This window comes from Panthera pardus, unplaced genomic scaffold (assembly GCF_024362965.1).
Source record: "Panthera pardus isolate Hobbes unplaced genomic scaffold, ASM2436296v1 HiC_scaffold_12, whole genome shotgun sequence".
Taxonomy (NCBI): Eukaryota; Metazoa; Chordata; class Mammalia; order Carnivora; family Felidae; genus Panthera; species Panthera pardus.
This window is the reverse complement of record NW_026526677.1, coordinates 11,845,477-11,863,220: the sequence shown is the minus strand read 5'-3', so window position 1 is coordinate 11,863,220 and position 17,744 is coordinate 11,845,477. Positions and strand designations below refer to the sequence as shown.

At 36.9% G+C, this 17,744-nt stretch overlaps 1 protein-coding gene across 1 annotated transcript; it reads right to left on the bottom strand.

Moving 5' to 3' along the window:
* Positions 1 to 557: 557 nt before the first annotated feature.
* LOC109246484 (olfactory receptor 1440-like) lies at positions 558 to 1,651 on the bottom strand. The gene has a single exon (XM_053899677.1). It carries the CDS (start codon positions 1,645 to 1,647, stop codon positions 700 to 702), a length of 948 nt encoding a protein of 315 aa, XP_053755652.1. The 5' UTR covers positions 1,648 to 1,651; the 3' UTR covers positions 558 to 699.
* Between the last annotated feature and the right edge of the window lie 16,093 nt (positions 1,652 to 17,744).

Here is a 17,744-nt window from a genome sequence, read left to right as displayed (position 1 = left end):
TATTTTTAAAAACAGTTTCTTAAAAAAAAATGGTCTTGTTACAGCTTTGCAGTGACAGTCCAAATGACCATGTCTTTCCTTTGTAGTTTAGCTTTCCCAGATCAGGGCAGTACCATGGAAATCTCCTGTTCATTCACTTGCAAACTACTGATGCTGAGTTCTAGAAATAAAAACCCAGAAAACAAACTCTAGACCAAACTCTCTATAGCAGATCTCCCTGCACGGAATTAGGTCACAGTCTAAAGTAATGTTTCTTTCCATAGCTCCACCTTATTTAACTGGAATTTTCTCAGACACCTAGAGGGTTTGGAATCTGGGATGAAGTGGTCATGATGCTGCTTGTGATGCTGTGTATGAGAAAGACCACCAGTCTTGTGGTTAGCCCTAATCACTCCAGCCTGCAGGCAGAAGTTCTGAAAGAATATGTAAGGGCTAAACACCAAGGAACTGAAGGCTTATATTAGTATAACAGTTAATATAGTTAACTTGTGATGTTATTATCGCTATACAAGAGAAGAGCCAACTGTCAAGATGCAAAGAAGCCACAGGATTTGCATCCCAGTGAACCAGTCCTGGATTTAGATGGGTTGACTCACTTGCAATCCTGCCAGAGCATCAGTAGGATTGAATAAAGTTAAATGCATTTCTCTGCATAGTCTAGAAACTTCCAGTCACCAGGACCACTAGCCTGCCAGACCTTTAACTATGACAATGGGAAAAAGCTCTCTTCTTACACCTCTTAAAGGCGTCTTTGATTTCCTTGTTCCTCAGACTGTAAATCAAAGGATTCAACATGGGGATCACCACTGTATAGAAGACTGATGCCATCTTGTCATAGTCCAGAGAATTATCAGTGCTGGGGTGCATATAGACAAAGAGTCCTGATCCAAAAAAACAGATCACTGCTGTCAGGTGAGAAGTACAGGTATTGAAGGCCTTGGACCTGCCTTCAGCAGAGCTTGTCTTCAGGATGGCAGCAATGATATAACCATAAGATATCATGATGACTGAGACAGATATTACACCAAAAATCACTGCTATCACAAACTTCATGACTTTTAGGAAAGAGGTTTCAGAGCAGGATAGGACTAATAATTGAGGCAGGTCACAGAAGAAGTGGTTGATAACATTGGGCCCACAAAAATTGAGCTGAAGTAAAGCACACAATTGGATCAGTGAACCAAAGAGAGCAGTTATACAGGCTCCAACCATCATCTGCACACACAGGGTGGGTGACATGATGGCGGTGTAGAGTAGAGGATTACAAATGGCAGCATATCGGTCATAAGCCATGGCGGCCAGGAGACAGCACTCAGTCAGACCCAGGCTAGAGAAGAAGAAGTACTGCATGGTGCATCCCAGAAAGGAGATGGATTTAGGCTCCTGGAAGAAGTCTGAGAGCATTTTCGGGGTTGTGGAGGTAACATAGCAGAAATCCAAGAAAGATAAGTTACTGAGGAAGAAGTACATGGGTGTATGTAGGTGAGAGTCCATCCTAATCAGGATGATGAGGCCCAGGTTCCAAGCCACTGTCAAGAGGTAAGAACCCAAGAATACTACAAAGAGAGCGATCTTGATCTTGGGAAAATCTGAGAATCCCAAAAGGATGAATCTGATGACTATTGTACTGTTCCTTCCTCCAGCCATTGTCTTGAAGTTTCTTCAATCTGCAGAAGGATCCCTGGGTTAATGATAGACTATCTTAATATTATGCAACATGCTTGTTTTAAATATGTTTTCATGATTTAAACAAAAAGTTATCCATAGTAAACATTTTCTAACATAAAAAATTATTTTAAAAACCATTGGAGATTCCATCTCCCAACTACTTTTGATAGTTTGCAATACATTCTTGCAAATATTTTAACACACAGAGACACAGACACACAGACACACACACACACACACACACACACACACACACACACAAATTGTTGCCAAATTGTTATCTAAAATTGGTACCAATTTACACAAGTATCAAGATTTTATGACAATATCCCTGGCCATTCTATTGTCAACATTACCCATAATGTTTTTTTTTTTAACTTTAGTCCTCAATAATCTTAGATGAAAAAATTATTTCATTGTGTTTAATTTTGCATAAACTTTACTGATTTGCTCATATACATTTTTTGCTTATTTGTCTAGTTCGTTGTTCATTATTGATTTGTAGGAGCTCTTTATATACCAAGGATAATAACACTTTTGCCCTCATTTTTGTTGTTAATTATTTTCCAAGTTTATTATTATGAACACTGTTTATGTTGTATTTTGCTATACATATTTCTTTTATTTCTAGGTAGTCAATTTTCTGTGATATACAGGGTTCCTGCCTTTGGTCTTATACTGAAAAAGATTTCTTTGCAAAATGCAAAAATTTTTTCTTATATTCTCTTTTTGTTCTTTTGTATTTATATTTACATTTAAATTTTCTAGATGATTTTAGTGCATATGTGAGGTACAAATCTGAGATTATTTTAGTTTTGTCTTCCCAAACTGATTGCCACTTGTCTCAACATAATTAAATGATTTCTCCACAGATTAAAGTTGCGTCCATGATGACATTTTTTTATAGATTCCCTATTCTGCTCAATTTTTTAAAGTTTATTTATTTATTTTGAGAGTGGGGAGGGGCAGAGAGAGAGGAAGAGAGAGAATCCCTAGCAGGCTTCATGCTGTCAGTGCAGAGCCCAACTTGGGGCTCCAACTCATGAACCGTGAGATCATGACCCGAGCCAAAATCAGGAGTCAGACATTTAACCAACTGAGCCAGCCACCCAGGTGCCCACTGCTCAATTTTTAACCTGTCAGTCTGTGTGCCATCTGTCCAGTCCTGTACACTTTCTAATTACCTATAATCATAAATCATATTTTATTAACAAGTTATATAATTGTAGAGTAAATAATAATTATATAATACATTGATAACGAGTAAGAAAAAGTTCTCTCATTTTTTTCACTCTGAGATTGTTTTTATGGTTCTCATATTTATGCCTTCAGAAGATCTTTATAATGAATTCATCATATAAATAAAATAGTATTTTTATTGCATTTCATTATTACATTAATTTGGAGAAAAATAAAAGTTGTCTATTTGCTGAATTAAGTTATATAAGAGATAACACTAAACATTCTTATAAATAGTATAATGTTAAGACTATCAAACTTGACAGAAGCACCTGGATCTAGTAACAGACATGTTGGATTCCAAGCTCTGTCCCTTTATTACTATACTTTCTCTGTGTTGTCAGTTTCCTTATCTGTACAATTAGATCATTATTGACATTCTCTTTGTATCACAGGGACTCTATAATGCTTGAGGAAGCAGTAATAATGGCAGAAAAACACAAAGAAAAGTGATCCATTATTCTAGAACACTATTAATCTGATTTTAAATACCCAAAGAAGAGGAATATTTAACTACCTGGAAGGGAAAACTGTCCGGACTACATATTATCTATCAGTGTCCCTGATGACGCCACAAGATCCAGACTATGTTGCCACAAACCTATGATCTGAATCATAGGTTTATATGCTTAGAACACCTTCAATAGAAAGATTCCATCAGCTAAGTTCATAATGAATTTATATTTCAAGAAACTTAGAAAAGGTTTCTTTGGAAACACTAGTTGTTGTGGTATTTCTTTTTCTTTTTTTTTAAAAAAAGGATTTATTTATTTATTTATTTATTTATTTATTTATTTATTTAGAGTGAGAGTAAGAGCGATCATGAGCGGGGGAAGGGCAGGGTGGGGATAGAGGATCTGAAGTGGGCTCTGTGCAGACAGCAGAGAGCTCAGTGTGGGACTTGAACTCATGAACCATGAGATCATGACCTGAGCTGAAGGCAGATGCTTAACTGACTGAGCCACCCAAGCACCCCTGTTGTGGTATTTCTATGGTATATTTTGTCATGTCTGTTTTGAAGGTACAGTGACCTAGCAATCCTGAAACTGTAAAGTTATTTTTGAAATTATAGGAAATGCTTTCGGTGAAGTTGATTTAAGTTTACCCTTTTGTATCACTGACATATTTTAAATAAAAAGTGTTTTTAATGACAAGATAGAAGCAGTAAAATATACAATACACTTTTTCTAATTTACTGATGAGAGAAAATGAAATAAGGTATTTAGATAAAGATGATGATTAAAACACCCAGTAGGAGAGAAAGGGTATATAACTGGAAAATAGGATATTTCATATTGATTCCTAAAGTTAGTTTTAGTTCTTTTCCTTTTATTGTTGGTTTTCACTTCCATTGTTTGTTCAAGACCAACATACAACAATCAAAATCATTGGCTGTGATTAGAAAAAAAGAGCCCAAAATAGTAGTCTCAGTACTGCTGCTCCCTTACTTTCCTTCAAGCATATGAAACGCTTAAGGTGGCCAAGCAGCCCTGGTGATCTTATCATCTCTGATTTCAAAGGGATGGCATCAAGAACAGTAAACATACTGAATTCTTCTAGAATATTTTACTATGGAAATTAACTGCAAACACATTTTAAGAAACCCATGAAAAAATAAAACTTAGGTAAAAATAGAGTTAGAAGTTTGAAAATAAAGGCAGGTGAGCGGTTGTTCATAAACTTCTGGAGAACCAACAAACAGCAGTAATAAATTATTCATATGTTTACAACACGAGGGAACAGTACAATGTACCAAGAGCTGTTTAACACTCAGTTAAGAAACACAATCATTTTGAGGTACCTGGGTGGCTCAGTCAGCTAAGTGTCCAACTCTCCCTCTCTGTCTCAGCGCAGGTCTTGATCTCAGGGTCATGGGATGAGTTCAAGCCTTGTGTTGGGCTCCATGCTGGGTGTGAAGCCTTACTTAAAAAAAATAAAAGAAAAGAAATAAAAGAAACAGTCATTTTTCTGTTCTTGCTTTCTATCTTTCTCCTTTAATACAATATTATATTTCCCAAATAAAATTTTATATCCCATGGACTAAATGTTTTACATTTATTTCTCTTTAATAATAAAGCTCAAATTAAATCACTATTCATGAGCCACAGAGAATGTTTCTCTGCAGCTCAGAAAATAATTTGATGTTCGTTGAATATCTAACATCTGTAAGGCACCAAGACTATCATTTGGGAAGCAGTAAAAGAAGGATTAAATAAGTATTTCATACGGCTCCTGGGACAATTCATTACAGCTCTTTTTACATTTTCAGAAAGGCAGGCAAAGAAAATAGGTGATTTAGTAGGAAGAGAGAAATACACAATGTATAAAGAAAAGCATATTTTCTTGCCTACTCTGGAAGGCTTTCCCTATTATGAATGTGAATTCCTTCTTCTAAACTCCCACTGCACCTATATTTTTCTAGTAGAGTAAGAATTTCAATGTTTTTATTTTACTTTTATGAGTTTTCCCACTTAGACCTCGGTTTGTGCTTTTGGCCAAGAATAAATATTTTTAATACTTAACACCTAATATATCAGTTCTATATGGCTCTGTAACAAACCAAACTTATTGGCTTAAAACTCCAATGATTTATCATTTCTCATGTTTCTCTTGGTTGACTAGTTTGTCTTACTGACCTCACTTGGATCCCATGTGTGACCACATTCTTCTGGTGGCTTGGATGGGGCTGGATGGTCTAAGATGATCTCAGTCACTTGTTTTGGGCCTCACCTGTGATGGCTTAAATAACTGGGAGGGGCTGAGATTCTCTCTCTACGTGGGCTTTCATCCTAGATTCTTCTAAGTGTAATCACAGAGTTCCAAGAAAGCCAGCGCCAGTGACAAGTGCTCATCAGGCTTCTGCTTGCATCATATGTCTGATGTTTCATTGGTGAAAGCAAGTCACATGGCCAAGCAAAGAATCAATGTGGAAGGGGACAATACAAGGACGTGAATGTAAGGAGTTGTGTTTCATTGGTGTCCATTAATGTAATAACATACCACACCTAGGTTGAGGTCATTGGCTGAACCAAACAATGTATGTAGGCATTAAATATTTGTGGAATTGTAATTTATTCAACTACCTCTTCTGGAACAGTGTAGAGAAAGTACTTGTTCTCTCTTCAAGCAACAAACTAGAATGTGTCTTCAATCTGAAGAGAAATGAGGCAATGTCTCTAGAATAGACAGAACCCAATTAATTGATTGCTCTTGGATCCTGAAATGGAAGAATCCAATATATTTTACCACTTAGAAGTCTGTGAAGAGACTGAGTAGATCAAGAAGTGGTAGAGTTAGTTGATAATGTACGAGCAACTGCTTATGACATTGCAGTAAGTATTTTATACTCACTTTTGTGTGTAATAAATCTAAGCCATCATTTAGCAAACACTGCAATCTCCATTTTACCTAAATACATTTTTTTTGTTTCAAAATCAAATATACAAACAACACAAAGCTAAAGAGTTAACAAGTAAATTTTGATATATTAATGCTCTTACCCTAATAAACTTCATAAGAGTAATTATCCAAAAACTCATAATAGGCTATAAACATCAAAATTATGCCTAATCCTGGATGTTCATCAGTAAAAAACTGATATGTTTATCCAATATTTAAAATATTTTAAAACATACCATTTTCTTCAGATTTATAAATATCTGTTTTTGGCAATAAGCCAAGTCATAAAACCATTCATATCCTTTGATGCTGTTCCTTCTATAGAAAGCTCTTTTTAGGGCCAAAATATTGAAAAATATATATTATTTAAAAATAATTTCAAGCACAAACATATGCATTGTAATGTAATTCATTACATTTTACTAATAGTTTATTAATTTTCTATTAATTAGCTCCATTCTACACAGTAATTACATTTCATCTTCCTGCAAACTTCCTGGTGTCTGAGTTTTCTCATCCCATGAGTGCTTGTCCTATCTGCTTAGATAATAATCACTGTCATCATGATCAATATAGAAATCAGTATATAGACCTGGGTAAATTTCAGGTACTAATCTAACCCAGGTTAACTTTCTTTTTTCCAGTGAGTAAACAGAGAAGAGAAGAAACTTTAGTTTGAGATCTTTCAAGTACTCTGCAGTATAACATCAGATGTTAATAACGTGTACTTAGCACAAACTATGTGTCATTAAAATGAAATTACATTAAAGTATTATTAAAGGACTTCATGTATAAATTAAGTCAATTTTCACAGCAAAATAGGGGAGCAGATGATAAACAATAAATATAAATAAGTTCTATAGTCTGAAAATGAGTGCAGCGGCAACAAGTTGAGCAGGATGAGGAGAGTCAGGGCATTGGGGAGAGGGATAACAGGTTGCAGTTTAAATAAGGGGTCAGGGTAGGTGTCAGTGAGAACTCACAGTGGAGTAAAAGCTTTGAAGTTGCTGAGAGAGGTGTATATAACTGGGGAAAAGCATTCTCAGCAGAAGGAACAGCCTATACAGAGGCTGTAAGGTTCGGAATAGCTGAGGTGTTCAAAGATGGTAAGTGTGGTTGGGACAAAGTAAGTAGGAGACAGAGATTAAATTAAAGGCTATTGCTTCATCCTGGTCAGATCCTATAGATATTTTAATGATTGACCCCAAATAATTTCTTAATAGATAAGACTCAGATGATGGAAAAACAAAGGGATTTGAGAATGGTCTCAAGAGTTTTGGCCTGAGCAACTGGAAGAATAGAGTTGTCATGAACTAAAATGGGAAAAGGGGGAGTGGGGGGCAGATTGAGATGGTGGTGGAAGAGAATCAACAGTTCAGTTTCAGACATGTGTAAGAAAGTTCTATAGACATCGAAACACAAATACTGACTAGGTGGTTTGATACAGAAATATGGCATGTAGGAGAGGGGTTTCTGCTAAACACTGAGAGTTGTCAGCATCCAGGTGATATGAAAGCTGAATGAGATCACTGAGGAAATGAATGCGGAAAGAGAAGGAAAGGGACCAAGTATTGAGCCTAGACCCAGGGTGCTCCAAAGATAAGCAGTCAGTAGCAACAGAAAGAGTCAGCAGTACAGGCTGTGTGGGTTGGAAGCCAAGTGAGGAAAGTGTGTCCAAGAGGAGGGAGTGGTCAGTTGGACCACATGGGGCTGGTGACCCATGAAACAAGAGTTGATTACTAGACTTTGCAGTAGGGACATAACTGGGCATCTTGACAAACAGATGCAGTTTTCATGAAGTCATGGGCTAACAGCCTGATGAAGAGCGTTTCAAGCGAGACAGGAGAGAGTTGGTAGTAGTATAGATGCTCTTCTAAAGAACTGTTACTAGAAAGGGAGCTGAGACATGAGGCTGTGGCAGACAGAGCAGCTGAATCAAGAGAAGTTGTTTCTTAAGATTATTGAAAGGACTGAATAATTTTATTCTGTTATCGCTGAATTAGACTTTTATGCATAAAACATATGAGGTTTTACTTAAATGCATGAGAAAGCTAAATCATTTTATGTCTCTTATTTTTCATCGTATTGAACATCCCTTCAAACACCTCTAGAAAGACAAAATGAAAACCAGTCAGTTAAAATTTAAGGAAGGGCTTTGGCTTCAAGAAGATGAACTAGGAGGATCCAAGATGGCAGAATGGCATGGAAGTTTTTTGTGTGTCTCGCGTCCATGAGATACAGCCAGACCAACACTAAACCATCCTACACACCTAGAAAACTGACTGGAGGATTAACACAACAATCTGCACAAACTGAACCACAGAATTCAGCAGGTATGTGGTGTGGAGAAGTGAACTTGGGGAGTGAGAAGGTGCAGGAAGGGAGGAGCTTTTGCGAGTGGAGAGAGGACAGAGACTGGGGGGAGGGGGAGAATACAGGAAAAGCACCCCTCCCCAAAAGCAGCTGGAGAGAAAGTGGAAAATTGGAAACAGCTGCAGTGACTAAACTAAAAAGGGAGAGAGGAGAAAGGAGAGCACTTAAATTCCATTAAGACTGTAAACAGGGGGAGCACAGCCTGCAATTCCACAGCTTGATACCTGGTGGTGCTCTGGTGGGAAGGGCAAATCCCCAGGAGCAGAGTGGGGTCCGGGAGGTTCTTGGGGCACACGGGGAAAAGCGGTTCCACTGCTGGAAGGATTCGGTAGAGACTGTTGAAGCCACCTGGTCCCAGCAGACCCCAGAAAATGGCCACATTTGCTGGTGCTGGAACAAGGTCATTAAGGGTGACGCCTGGTGCCAGATGTGTGTTGCAATTTTCCATAATCCCTGAAACACGGATGCTACACTGTCGCGCATCTTTTTTGGGGGTGGGCTGGCACCTGGCTGCAGTCTTGGGGCACCAGCAATAGCATGGTCCTGGGTGCAGCCGACATTCGGCCATGGCACCCTCCCGCAGAGGGGTGGAACGGGTCAAAGCCGCAGTCCTTTGGAAGTAAGGGGCTGGGGAAAACATCTGTATCTGAGACAAAATTTGGGAGGGAGGTACTGCCTGGGGCCTGGTCATGGAGAGTGAAAAAGTGGAGAGTGGATGAGAGCTGAAGACAGAGGACGGGTGTGCGATTACTGATCTGGGAGAACAGATTGGGTAGCTGGGTGGCACCATTTTCACCACTCCCGCACATGCACATACACACCTATGAGCGCCGCAACAATCCACCCCAGGAGGCTAGAAGTGCCATCTAGTGGAGAGCGGAGCCATTACACTGAGCCCTGCCCAACTGGGCCAACTTGGCTCTGAAGAACACAAGTCTCACCGGCGGCTTAGTTTATGGACTGTAAAGCACTACATGGACTGACTACTAGGGGAAAATGAAATAATTTCAGTCCTACTTCAATCTGTTAGCAATTCCATCTATTCAATTTTCTTTCTTTCTTTCTTTTTCTCTTATACACTTCTTTTTCTTGAATACAGAAAGAAAAGAACCTCATTTTTATTTTCAATTTGTATTAAAAATATTTTTCTTTAATTTTTATTACTATATTTTTTACTTTTGTGTAGATTTTTTCAAATTCTATTTTACTTCCATCGTTTTAGTCTACTTCAGTGTATTCACCTTTTCAAATTTTCAAACGATTTCCTTTTCCTTTCTTTTTTTCTTTCTTTTTTTTTCGTTTCTTTTTCTTGAATGCAGGAAGAGAAAAACTTCATTTTTACTTTCAATTTTGATTAAATTTTTTTTCTTTAATTTTTTTTACTATATTTTTTCTTTTATGTAAATTTTTTCAAATTCTATTTACTTCCATTATTTTATTTTAGTCTACTACAGTGTATTCACTTTTTCAAATTTTCAAATGATTTCCTTTTTTAAATCTTTTTTCTCTTTTTCGTTTTTTTCTTTTTCGTGAATACAGAAAAAGAAAAGATTCATATTTATTCTTAATATTTATTAATTTTATTTAATTTTTTTCTACTTTATTCGTTACTTTTGGGCATAGTTTTCAAATTCCATTTTACTCCCATCATCTCATTTTAGTCTACTTTACTGTATTCATTTTTCAAATTCTCAAACGATTTCCCTCTTTTAAAAATTTTTTTTTTTTTTAATTTTTTTTTTAACGTTTATTTATTTTTGAGACAGAGAGAGACAGAGCATGAGCAGGGGAGGGGCAGAGAGAGAGGGAGACACAGAATCTGAAACAGGCTCCAGGCTCTGAGCTGTCAGCACAGAGCCTGACGCGGGGCTCGAACTCACGGACCGTGAGATCATGACCTGAGTTGAAGTCGGACGCTTAACCGACCAAGCCACCCAGGCGCCCCTAAAAATTTTTTTAAATTAAAAAATTTTTTCTCCCCCTCTTTTTTCCCCTCTAATCTCTCAAGCCACTTTCAACACCCAGACAAAATACACCTAGGATCTAGCATCATTTATTTGATTTTTGTGTGTGTTTTTAATTTTTTAATCTTAATATTTTTTTATTTTAATTTTTTAAATTTTAATTTTTCTACCTCATTAATTCCTTTTCTCCCTTCAAAATGATGAAATGAATGAATTCACCCCAAAAGAAAGAGCACGAAGAAACGACAGCCAGGGATTTAACCAACACAGATACAAGCAAGATGTCTGAACAAGAATTTAGAATCACGATAATAAGAATACTAGCTGGAGTCGAAAATAGATTAGAATCCCTTTCTGCAGACATAAAAGAAGTAAAAAATAGCCAGAATGAAATAAAAAATGCTACAACTGAGCTGCAATCATGGATGGATACAGCGGCAGCAAGGATAGATGAGGCAGAACAGAGAATCAGCGATATAGAGGACAAACTTATAGAGAACAACAAAGCAGAAAAAAAGAGGGAGATTAAGGCAAAAGAACACGATTTAAGAATTAGAGAAATCAGTGACTCATTAAAAAGGAACAACATCAGAATCATAGGGGTCCCAAAAGAGGAAGAGAAATAGGGGTAGAAGGGTTATGTGAGCAAATCATAGCAGAAAACTTTCCTAACCTGGGGAAGGACACAGACATCAAAATCCATGAAACACAGAGGACCCCCATTAGATTCAACAAAAACCAACCATCAACAAGGCATATGATAGTCAAGTTAACAAAATACTCAGGCAAGGAGAGAATCATAAAAACAGCAAGGGAAAAAAATCCCTAACCTACAAGGGAAGACAGATCAGGTTTGCAGCAGACCTATCCACAGTAACTTGACAGGCCAGAAAGGAGTGGCAGGATATATTCAGTGTGCTGAATCAGAAAAATATGCAGCCAAGAATTCTTTATCCAGCAAGGCTGTCATTCAAAACAGAAGGAGAGAGTAAAAGTTTCCCAGACAAACAAAAATTAAAGGAGCTTGTGGCCACTAAACCAGCCCTGCAAGAAATTTTAAGGGGAACTCTCTGAGGGGAGAAAAGATGAAAATAATTTTTTATATTTATATTTATATTTATATTTATATTTATATTTATATTTATATTTATATTTATATTTATACCAAATGCAACAAAGATTAGAAAGGACCAGAGAACACCACCAGAAACTCCAACTCTACAAGAAACATAAGGCAATAAATTCATATCTTTCAGTACTCACTCTAAACGTCAGTGGACTCAATGCTCCAATCAAAAGACATAGGGTAACAGAATGGATAAGAAAACAACATCCATCTATATGCTGTTTACCAGAGACCCACTTTAAACCTAAAGACACCTGCAGATTGAATGTAGGGGCATGGAGAACCATCTATCAAGCTAATGGTCAGCAAAAGAAAGACGGAGTAGCCATACTTATATAAGACAATCTAGACTTTAAAATAAAGACCGTGTCAAGAGGTGCAGAAGGGCATGATATCATAATCAAGGGGTCTATCCACCAAGACCTAACAGTTGTAAACATTTATGCGCCAAATGTGAGAGCACCCAAATATATAAATCCATTAATCACAAACATAAAGAAACTCATCGATAGTAATACCTTAATAGTAGGAGACTTCAACACCCCACTCACAGCAATGGACAGATCATCTAATCAAAAAATCAACAAGGAAACAATGGCTTTGAATGACACACTGGACCAGATGGAATTAACAGATATATTCAGAACATCTCATCCTAAAGCAGTGGAATATATATTCTTATCCAGGGCACATGGAAAGTTCTCCACAATAGACCACATACCAGGACACAAATCAGCCCTCAGCAAGTACAAAAAGATCAAGATCATACTGTGCATATTTTCAGACCACAATGCTATGAAACTTGAAATCAACCAGAAGAAAAAAATTGGAAAGGTAACAAATACTTGGAGACTAAAGAATATCCTACTAAAGGATGAATGGGCTAAACAAGATGTTAAAGAGGAAATTAAAAAGTATATGGAAGTCAATTCAAATGATAACACCATAACCCAAAACCTCTGGGATGCAGCAAAGGTGGTCATAAGAGGAAAGTATATAGCAATCCAGGCCTTCCTAAAGAAGGAAGAAAGATCCCAGATATACAACCTAACCTTACCCCTTAAGGAGCTGGAAAAAGAACAGCAAATAAAACCCAAAACCAGCAGAACACAGGAAAAAACAAAGATTAGAGCAGAAATTAATGTTATCAAAACCAAAAAAATAACAGTAGAACAGATCAATGAAACCAGAAGCTGGTTCTTTGAAAGAATTAACAAAATTGGTAAACCACTAGCCAGTTTGATCAAAAAGAAAAAGGAGTGGACCCAAATAAATAAAATCAAGAATGAAAGAGGAGAGATCACAACCAACACAGCAGAAATAAAAACAATAATAAGAGAATATTATGAGCAATTATATGCCAATAAAATGAGAAAGCTGGAAGAAATGGACAAATTCCTAGAAACATATACACTACCAGAACTGAAACAGGAAGAAATAGAAAATTTGAACAGACACATAACCAGTAAGGAAATCGAATTAGTAATCAAAAATCTGCCAAAAAACAAGAGTCCAGGGCCAGATAGATTTCTAGGGGAATTCTACCAAACATTTAAGGAAGAGTTAGCACTTATTCTCTTGAAACTGTTCCAAAAAATAGAAATGGAAGGAAAACTTTCAAACTCTTTCTATGAAGCCAGCATTACCCTGATTCTAAAACCAGACAGAGACCCCATGAAAAAGGAGAACTATAGACCAGTTTCCCTGATAAACATGGATGCAAAAATCCTCAACAAGATATTAGCCAACCAGATCTAACAATATTCAAAAAATTATTCACCATGACCAAGTGGGATTTATACCTGGGATGCAGGTCTGGTTCAATACCCACAAAACAATTAACGTGATTCATCACATCAATAAAAGAAAGGACAAGAACCACATGATCCTCTCAATAGATGCAGAGAAAGCATTTGACAAAATGCAGCATCCTTTCTTTACAAAAACCCTCAAGAAAGTAGGGATAGAAGGAACATACCTTGAGATCATAAAAGCCATATGTGAACGACCCAATGCTAATATCATCCTCAATGGGGAAAAACTGAGAGATATCCCCCTAAGGTCAGGAACAAGACAGGGATGTCCACTCTCACCACACTTATTCAACATAGTATTGGAAGTCCTAGCCTCTGCAATCAGACAACACAAAGAAATAAAAGGCATCCAAATCAACCAGGGGAGGTCACACTTTCACTCTTAGCCGATGACATGGCACTCTATATGGAAAACCCTAAAGACTCCACCAAAAAACTGCTAGAATTGATTCATGAATTCAGCAAAGTTACAGGATATAAAATCAATGCACAGAAATCGGTTGCATTCTTATACACCAACAATGAAGCAACAGAAAGAGAAATCAAGGAATCGATCCCATTTATAGTTGCACAAAAAATAAACATGAAATACCTAGAAATAAATCTAGCCAAAAAGGTGAAAAATCTATACACTGAAAACTATAGAAAGCTTATGAAAGAAATTGAAGAAGACACAAAAAAATGGAAAAAGATTCTATGCCCCTAGATAGGAAGAACAAATATTGTTAAAATGTTGATACTACCCAAAGCAATCTACGTATTCAATGCAATCCTTATCAAAATAACACCAGCATTCTTCACATAGCTAGAAGAAATAATCCTAAAATTTGTAAGGAACCAGATAAGACCCCAAATAGCCAAAGCAATCTTGAAAAAGGAAACCAAAGCAGGAGGCATCACAATCCCAGACTTCAAGCTATACTACAAAGCTGTAACCATCAAGGCAGTATGGTACTGGCACAAGAACAGACACTCAGATCAATGTAACAGAATAAAAAACCCAGAAATGGCCCCACAAACGTATGGCCAACTAATTTTTGACAAAGCAGGAAAGAATATCCAATGGAATAAAGATAGTCTCTTCAGCAAGTGGTGCTGGGAAAACTGGACAGAGACATGCAGAAGAATGAACCTGGACCACTTTCTTACACCATACACAAAAATAAACTCAAAATGGGTGAAAGACCTCAATGTAAGACAGGAAGCCATCAAAATCCTCAAGGAGAAAGCAGGCAAAAACCTCTTTGATCTTGGCCCCAGCCACTTCTTACTCAACACGTCTCCAGAGGCAAGGGAAACAAAAGCAGAAATGAACTACTGGGACCTCATCAAAATAAAAAGCTTCTGCACAGCGAAGGAAACAATCAGCAAAACTAAAAGGCAACTGACAGAATGGGAGAAGATATTTGCAAATGACATATCAGATAAAGGGTTAGTATCCAAAATCTATAAATAATTTATCAAACTCAACACCCAAAAAACAAATCATCCAGTGAAGAAATGGGCAAAAGACATGAATAGACACTTCTCCAAAGAAGACATCCAGATGGCCAACTGACAGATGAAAAAATGCTCCACATCACTCATCATCAGGGAAATACAAATCAAAACCACCATGAGATACCACCTTACACCTGTCACAATGGCTAACATCAACAACTCAGGCAACAACAGATGTTGGCGAGGATGCAGTGAAGGAGGATCTCTTTTGCATTGTTGGTGGCAATGCAGGCTGGTGCAGCCACTCTGGAAAACAGTATGGAGGTTCCTCAAAAAACTAAAAATAGAACTACCCTATGACCCAGCAATTGCACTACTAGGCATTTATCCATGGGATACAGGTGTGCTGTTTCGAAGGGACACATACACCCCCATGTTTATAGCAGCACTATCAACAATAGCCAAAGTATGGAAAGAGCCCAAATGTCCATTGATGGATGAATGGATAAAGAAGATGTGGTATATATATATACCACAGAAAACGTGGTGTGTATGTATATATATATATATATATATATATATATATATATATCCATATATATATCCATATATATATATATAATGGAGTATTACTTGGCAATCAAAAAGAATGAAATCTTGCCATTTGCAACTATGTGGATGGAACTGGAGGGTATTATGCTAAGTGAAATTAGTCAGTCAGAGAAAGACACAAGTCATATGACTTCACTCATATGAGGACTTTAAGAGACAAAACAGATGAACATAAGGGAAGGGAAACAAAAATAAAAAACAGGGAGGGGGACAAAACAGAAGACTCATAAATATGGAGAACAAACTGAGGGTTTCTGGAGTGGTTGTGGGAGGGGGGATGGGCTAAATGGGTAAGGGGCATTAAGGAATGTACTCATGAAATCATTGTTGCACTATATTTTAACTAATTTGGATGTAAATTTTAAAAAATAAAAAATAAAATTAAAATTAAAAAAACCCATAACCCCCCCCCCCCCAAAAAACAAACAAACAAACAAAAAAAGGACGATGAACTAAACATACTTATCTCTTTTCCTCCCACTGTGTGTAACTGGAAACCTAGTCAGGATATGTATAGGAACATAAAATGACTCTGTAAGATGGAGAGAAGAAGGCAGACCAGCAAGGGACCCTGAGGCTCAGGGAATGACACAGTAATGAATTCCCTGGTTTTCTTTTTTACTCATATATTCCAGGCCTAGAGTTGGAGAAGCCAGCAACATGGAAATACCAACAGGCACAGACAAAATAGCAAGTTTTCTAGCCAAAAGGCCAGGAAAGGGAAAGTCTAGCAGTCATAAAACATTTACATAATAAACACTCAACTCTAGCCATAGGCATCACTGTGTGGCCTCATCTGTACTCAAGGCAGCAAAGGCCAATGGGGGTGCAGACTTCCACACACATACGGTTATAACATAGCACCCAACATCCTTGCTGAGATGATGTCTGAGAAGTCAAAGTAGGGAACCAGTACTTCCATACATACTGGCCAGTAACAAAGGTCACACCACCATGGTGTCTGTGGAAACCATATGGAGAGCACGAAATGCTTACATTAGAAAAGTGGAAAAATCTCAAATCAACAAATTCAGCTCCAAGTCAAGATATACAGAAAAAAAAAAGCAAAATAAACTCAAGCAAGCAGAAGGAAATAAATAATAAGAGCAGCAGACAACAAAAGGATGTTCAAGAACATTATGAAAAAGTCAACACATGTATATTTACATGCTAAATGAACCACCTCAAAAAACACACACTACCACAATACACCCAACAAGAAATAGATAATCTGCCCATCCCTGTAATAATTAAGAAAATTGAATTTGTAATTTTAAAATACCCCAAAATAAACTCTCTAAACCCAAGATGGTTTCGCTGGAGAATTCTACCAAATGTTTAAAAAAGAACACCAATTCTGTACAATCTCTTCCGGAAAACAGGAGAGGATAGAACACTTCCTAATTCATTTTATAAAACTAATATTATCCTGATACCAAAAGCACACAAAGACAGTACAAAAGAAGAGAGGAAGAGAGAGGAAGCTGACATCATCCTTTATTAAGACAGACCCAATAATCTCTCACAAAATATTAGCAAGTATAATTCAGCAATATATAAAAAAGAATTATATACCATGATTAAGTGGGGTTATTCTACGGATGTGAGACTGGTTCAATATTCAAAATTCCATCAATGCAATCCACCACATTAACAGGTTAAAGAAGGAATATCAAATGACTATACCAACTGATACATAAAAAGCATTTAACAAAAGTCAATATCCACTCATGATTAAAAAAAACCTCAGAGTAATAGGAATGGGAGGAGTTTATCCAAGTTAATAAAAAGTATCTATCAAAAAGCTACAACTACCATTTACTTAATGATGAAAAACTGAATGTTTTCCCTTGAGATCAGGAAAGAGACAATTATACTGCTCTCACCACTTGTGCTCAACATGACTCTTGAAGTTCTAGCAAATGTAGTAAGGTAAAGCAAGGAAACAAAAGGCATACAGATCAAAATAAAACTGTCCTTATTTTAGTGTGACATGATTGTATGTAGAAAATCCTAAAGAGTCTATTTTAAAAAAGCTCCTAAAATGTGCATGCATTAGGTTTACAGGCTATAAGATCAAAATACAAATACAAATTCTATTTCTATATA

Bases quoted from the DNA above. Each gene is read 5' to 3' on its own strand.
- LOC109246484 (XM_053899677.1), bottom strand. From the start codon at position 1,647: ATGGCTGGAGGAAGGAACAGTACAATAGTCATCAGATTCATCCTTTTG.